Source organism: Lucilia cuprina, chromosome 4, assembly GCF_022045245.1.
Source record: "Lucilia cuprina isolate Lc7/37 chromosome 4, ASM2204524v1, whole genome shotgun sequence".
Taxonomy (NCBI): domain Eukaryota; kingdom Metazoa; phylum Arthropoda; class Insecta; order Diptera; family Calliphoridae; genus Lucilia; species Lucilia cuprina.
The window spans coordinates 11855022-11861597 of NC_060952.1; the positions used below are offsets into that span (position 1 = coordinate 11855022).

Below are 6576 nucleotides of genomic sequence, written 5' to 3' on the forward strand. Positions count from 1 at the left end.
CGACAACACCTCCTTTTTGTGCATACCAAATTTCATTAAAATCGGATTAACCGTTTAGAAGTTACCGAATTATTTCCCTCTTTTTTTTTCCTATACCACTGTGCGCCGCATGTAGCTTGAAGCGTAAAAAGCGAAGCAGGTATGTAAAGTAGGATTTTATAAATCGACTTTCGAATAATCGAACAGTAGACTTTTTGTCGCAAAAAGTCGAAGTCGACTATTTTGTTCCAAAAAAGTCGATAACTCGACTATAGTCTGTGAAAAAAGTCGACTTTGTAAATAAAAGTCGAAAGAAGTCGAATAGTCGAAAAAAGCCCAAAAGTCGGAAAAGGTCGAAAAGTTGAAAAAAGTCGATAAGTCGAAAAAAGTTGAAAAGTCGTAAAAAGTAAACTTTTTTTCGACTTTTTACGACTTTTCAACTTTACGTCGAAAAGTCGGAAAAACTCGTAAACTCGAAAATAGTAAAAAAAATCAAAAATAGTCGAACGTTTTAAAAAAGTTGGAAAAAAGTCAAAAACTCTAAAGTAGTCGGGAAAACTAAAAAAATAAAAAAATTGTGGAATAAAGTCGAAAGAAAAGTATAAAAAAGTCGAGAAGTCGACTATTTATAACATACTTAAAGTCTAAAAGTCGGCATTCAATTAAATGAAAAAAGTCGAAAAATCGACTTTTAAATAATGCAAAACAGTAATGTAAAGCATGTAATGCTTTGATGTGTAGTGTGAACTTTCAGCCACACCAACAAAAATAGCGGCGTGGATGACAAATTTTAGGAATTTTAGCTCTGATCGTCACGCCCCTGTTTGTTAGTCCTCCCATTTTGTTTATTTCATTTAATAAGGTTGAGAATAACGATGCTCAGTTTTTATGTTTTAACTTACAGATTTTTATTCTTTAAAACAGCTACTAAATAGGGAAATAAAACAAACTATCGATATTTTTTAAATCATATGCAGTTTTTTATATTGTTTTTTAAGAAATCATACAAATTTGACAATATATAATGTATATAAAAAAGAGAATAAAACATAATAAGTAATAAAAGATAACATTTTTAATTATATTTTTGTTTGTTTTTGTTTTCTTTCAAAGATAGTTTTGCTATTTTTTTTTTTTTTTGTTTTTGTTTTGCTTGCATTGTTAAACATTTTCTTTCACATTAGGAATTTTAAACTAGTTAGAAAATAGAAAATAGGAAATAGACTTTAGCAGTGATTTTACAATTGTTAAATTTTATATGTAAAAAAAAAGAGTTTCTTTTAAGGAAAATAAAATAATAAAATTAAAATGATTTGTGTTAGCTAAGCATCAAATGTTGGGTTGTAATACGATTTTTTAAAATTAAAATTAAATAAAAAAAACATAAACATCTTTATTTTTGTTGTGTTTCTTTTTTTTAATAAATTACAAACTAATATCAAAGTTTTATTATCAACAGTTTAATTCTTTATGTTGCTCTCTTACTGCGGGCAAATATATTCAAAATTGATTTCCCCTCAAGTTAGAGAACAACAAAATTCAAATAATTAGTATAAAGTTGTAATGTGTGTTTAGTTTTAAATAAGTTTTGTTTGCTTTTTCTTTAACATAACTAAAGATTTTAAATAGTTTGTTTGTTTTTGTTTTGAGATGGTTTAGTTATAAACTAAGTTTTAAGATTGATCTTAAAGTTTAGTTTATTATTTAAAGCATTGTTTTTCTTTTAAAGCATTTAACATTTGCGTTGAACATTTAACACACATTTCTCTTAAAGAATTCTATAGAAGTAGAAAGAATTCTTTAAAAAAATAAATGTCAACGTGTTTTTAAAACATTTAAGTTGTTGCTTGTTTTTGGATTGTTTTTTAAACTTAAATTAAATAAATTATAATAATTTAAAATAATTTTTCTACTTGTTGTTTTTGTTTTCGTTTTTAGATTGTACTAAAAAAAAAAAATAATCTATTGTGGGATGCAGTAGTCGTTTTCAACTGGGTGTAAGACTTAATAAGTGTGTGGTAGGGTGTAGGTTGATTGATTGTTTACAGTTTAAATTATTTCTCTTTGTATTCTTTTAAGTCTTAAAACTTATTCTTAATAAATGACTTGTTTTGTTGTATTTTTTTCCATAGTTTTTATGTAATATCACATTTTGTATCATAAACCAAATAATAGCGAAAAAAATCTTTAAAATTTTTATCAGGAGCTGAATACTACTTTATAAAAAATTCCTTGTTTAAAATTTGCAACATTTTGTTTAGTTTTTTCGTTTAAAATTAACTCTCTTAAAATTTAATAATTTACAATTTATTCACTAACTTTGCCCCAGATTGTTAAGAGTTTAAAGATCTTTTTGCTATTTGTTAAATAAAAAAAAAACTTAAATTAAATAAAACTTAAAAGAAATAAAGAAAAATATTAAACATTTAAAGAAATTATATTTATGTTAATAGCATTTAAAAAAGTAAGAAATTTTAACTTATTTTTTTTATAGTTAACAGCAGACTTTAAGTTTGACATAAAGTTAATTGTTTAGGTTTTTCTTTTTTTGTTGTTTTTTGTTTTTGCTTTTTGGTGAGTAAGTGTTAAGTTTAATTGCAGTTCTATAAATCATAGCAAGTAGAAAATTATGTTTAAATTAATATTAAAATATTTTCCATTTTAAAAAGAACTAATAAGGCATTTAGTTAAATAAATTAGATTAAAATTTTGTTAAAAACTAAAGTTTTCAAATAATATGCTAAAGAAAATCTCAAGAAATTTCTCTTAACATAATAATAACTTAGAGTTTTGTTGTTGTTATTGTTGCTACTACTCAAGCGTATTCGTCAAATTTTATTGTTAGCAACATTTTGACCATTTGCTGCAGTTGTTTCAGTAGCAGCAGCACCAGCAGTTGCTGTTGGTGCGCTTGTTTTATTTGCATTTAATTTTGCTTTCATTTTCATAAGTAAAGCCTCAAAGGAATCATCTTCTTTGGGTTGGGTTACAGGCTGTGGAAACACATACGACTGATAGGTATTTATGCCGGCATTATCTAAAATAATAATAAAAAAATATTTTAATAAATATTTAAAAGATTAAAGAACTTATAAAAATATTTACCTAAATCAGCATAAGAGGCCCTACAGAATGCACGTCTGCCACCAAAGCTGACATCATACATGTTAATTTGGGGATCTCGTGTACTATTATCGATGGCTGAGAACGCATCTTGGGAACGTTCAAAGGTAACAAAACCATATTTCATGCTATAGGTAAGAATTTAAAAAAGAAAATTATTAAAAAATTTTACATAATTAAAATTCCTTTTAACACTTACCCCGTATCCTTATAATGTATGCTTATCTGCTTGATAGTACCATATTGTAAGAATTTTCTTCTTAGCATATCTTTGGTTGTCTCCTGCTCAATACGACCCACATAGACAATACGACGCTCTTCGACAGCGGGCTGCGAAACATTACGATCCACAAAACTATTATTGTTATTTTGACCCTGACGATAACTGGAACGTCTCGAACGTGAACGTGTGCGTGAATTGGAACGACTGCGAGAACGTCTATAGTGAGGACTACGTGAACGATCCGAATCGGAGGAGAACGACGATGAAGAGTATGGCGAACGAGATCGTTTGCGTGCCGCTGAACGTTTTGTATAGCTAGTACGACGTTGGCGACGACCGCGTGCAATACGATCGGCAGATTCGGAATAAGATGATGAAATAGAACTACGATGCTTACGACTACTTCTCGAGGAATAACCTCCCGTTCCAATGGCACTATCATACGTACGCATTCGTTCTACTGAAGACGAACAGCTATTGTCACGAGAACGTGAAATGCTAGATGAATTACTATGATCAGACTGATCATCTGAAGAATACTCGGACGAAGAGGAAGATGACTGTTCGTTATTGTGTTTCCTATACTGACGTTTACGATGTCTACGTGAGCGTTCACGGGATTTGTGTTGCAAACACGATTTAGGCAAAGGTAGAGGTGGAAATTCTGGTTGCAACTCGGTTTGTATGGCAATCGTACACATGCGCTTACGTATTCTGTCTTTGCGTAAATGCATAATGATTTTATCTTCACCATGATGTTCTGGTTTTTTAGTATCCTTAACATCAACACTAGTAGCTGTAGTTTCTTCTACGGGCAACGTTTTGTTGACTACCACATCTTGTATACTGGCTATAAGAGAACTTGTAGATATCTTTACATTGTCATTAGCTTTGACCTTCTCAAAGCTATTAGTAATGGTGGATAATAATGCTGAAGACTTTAATAAAGACCTAGTAGCATTGTTGACCGGCTGTGTAGACTGGTTGGGTAAAGGTGGTATAGATATATCAGTATTGCAACTTGCTGAAACTATAATTATTTCCTCATAATCTGATTTGAAATTTTGAGTGTTTAATGATTTCTTTTCTTCCTCATTGAGATAGGGAGTGTCTTTGACAATTTCTCTTAAGGGCAAAAGTTTAGTAACTCTGGGCACCTTGGCGGATATTGTAGAATCTATGATACGCATTTGTTGAGCCTTTTTCAGTTCTTGCATGCGTAAAACTTTGTTTTTAGCCTCGGTTATGGGATCAGTTTTTGGTGCTATATTTTGTTGATCTTTAAGTGTTTTCACTATTGAGGTAACGGCTTCACTATGCTTTGTGGGTGTTGTATTTACAGTTGGCTTTTTATCGCTGGTGACAGCAGTCTTAGAACTGTTTGTTTTATTTTCTAATTTTGGTATTTTATAGGATATAAATTTAGTATTTGATGCTGCAGTTACCCCAGGTACAACAGGTTCAGCACCTCGCCTCTTTTTATACTCTTCCAAGTTTAGTTTTCTTTTAACAGCTTGAGCCTTTTGTGCAGGGGTTTCTTGAACATCTCGTTTTACAATTACTGGCTTTTGCTGTGGACTACTGGTGGTTGGAACTACTTCACGTTTCAAGGGCGTGTTATTCTCCTCGGAACTTTGTTCTGATATACTCACACGTTCATGTTTGAGTAATGCTAAATTCTTGCCTCCCATGCCAATGCCTATCTTTCTTAATCTATTTTCAGGTTTAACTATAGTTGTTGTTGTGTTTGTCGTATTAGTTATTGCAGATGTTTCTTTTACTGGAGACAGTTCCATTTTAATATTTTTGGTCGCTAAGGTTTTAGGTTTTTGAGTAGCTTTTCCTTTACCTTTGGCAAATTTGCCCTTTAACAAGTCACATTGTTTTTTATTGGGCACCAATGGGAAATTGCGTGTGAAATTTGGTTTTTGTGTAGCTGGTTTTTCCTGGCAAGAAAATTTAGTGATTTTACAATAAAAAAAGTTTTTTATATTATAATCAAGCACAAGCTTACCTCTACTTTATGAGTTTCCACTTTTTTCACCGTCTGTGTAGGGCTCCAGGAGGGATCACTCTTAACATTATCTACAAAAGGAGTCTCTTCCTCAGTTTGTATTGGTACTGATGCCGCAATAGGTTTTAGAATTTCTGATGCCTTTCTTAAGGAACTGGCATCATCCTCATCCATTTCTACGGTCTCAACATCAACTATAACATCAGAGTCAGAATCGGAATCATCAAGTTTGGATGATATAACCTGCACAACTGAAGGAGTTTGTGCAATATTTGTGGCAAAATTATTTTTAGGTAAAATATGTGATTTTACTGCTGCCTCTGCAGCTGGTACTGCTGTATGCATTTGATTGGACATGATGGGTGTATTTTGCAATTGAAAATCATCTTTTGTTATAAATTCTGCCAAATCAAAATTATTTGCATCGATTTGTAAACCCAAACCATCGACATCGGAGTTAAGGGTATTCGTGCTGAGAGTACGATTTTTATGAAACGAATTATCTAATAGTAAATCGTCTGGAGCTACTAAATTTGAATGTAAATCTATAATAGAGTTGTTGGCATTGTTAGCCATGTTGCTCATGTTAGCGAGAGCATTTTGCAGTAAAGCGGTATTATTAATTAGATTATTATCATTATCATCGTCATCGCTGTCATCATCATAATCACTTGTATGTGATTCATAATCCCCAATGGAGGAACTATCTGTTCTAGTTCGAAATGTGCCATTACTGCACTGACTTTGACGGTCAAAATTTAATAAACCATTGTCGTCTTCATCGTCATCATCATCCACGTCGTCGTCGTCATCACTATCTTCCTCATCTTCGCTGTCGGTATCATAGCCATCATTGGGATCTACAGTTACAATTTCTATGGCTCCACCACTTGCCAAATGTTGACCAGCAAAGTCTTCATAATTAAACTATAAAAAGTAATAATTTGTTTTTTTTTATGAAGAAAGAAAGATAGAATTAAATGCTGTTTCCTTTATGTTAATTTTCTTCGTAGCTTTATTTTTGGAAACCTACCGCATTTTTATTTGTTTGTATATTTATAGCGTTTGTATGTTCATCCTTGTGAAAATCATCTGTGGGCGCTATGGGCAATATACCATTTAAAGTTTCTGTTAGTTGCATGCCCATGGTTCTTTAAAAAAAATAATAATAATAAAATCATAATTAATTAATAACATTTTATTTTTTTTTAGTTTTATGCAACTTACTCGCTACCAC

The 6576-nt window shown here is 31.3% G+C and overlaps 1 protein-coding gene across 1 annotated transcript; it reads right to left on the minus strand.

The window, feature by feature from the left end:
* Positions 1 to 1158: 1158 nt before the first annotated feature.
* On the minus strand, positions 1159 to 6570 carry LOC111677599 (probable GPI-anchored adhesin-like protein PGA55). Its single transcript, XM_046949500.1, has 6 exons — positions 6567 to 6570; positions 6373 to 6490; positions 5340 to 6266; positions 3302 to 5271; positions 3085 to 3230; positions 1159 to 3016 (listed from the first exon to the last, which is right to left on the minus strand). Exons 2-6 carry the CDS (start codon positions 6484 to 6486, stop codon positions 2808 to 2810), a joined length of 3366 nt encoding a protein of 1121 aa, XP_046805456.1. The 5' UTR covers positions 6487 to 6490; positions 6567 to 6570; the 3' UTR covers positions 1159 to 2807.
* Between the last annotated feature and the right edge of the window lie 6 nt (positions 6571 to 6576).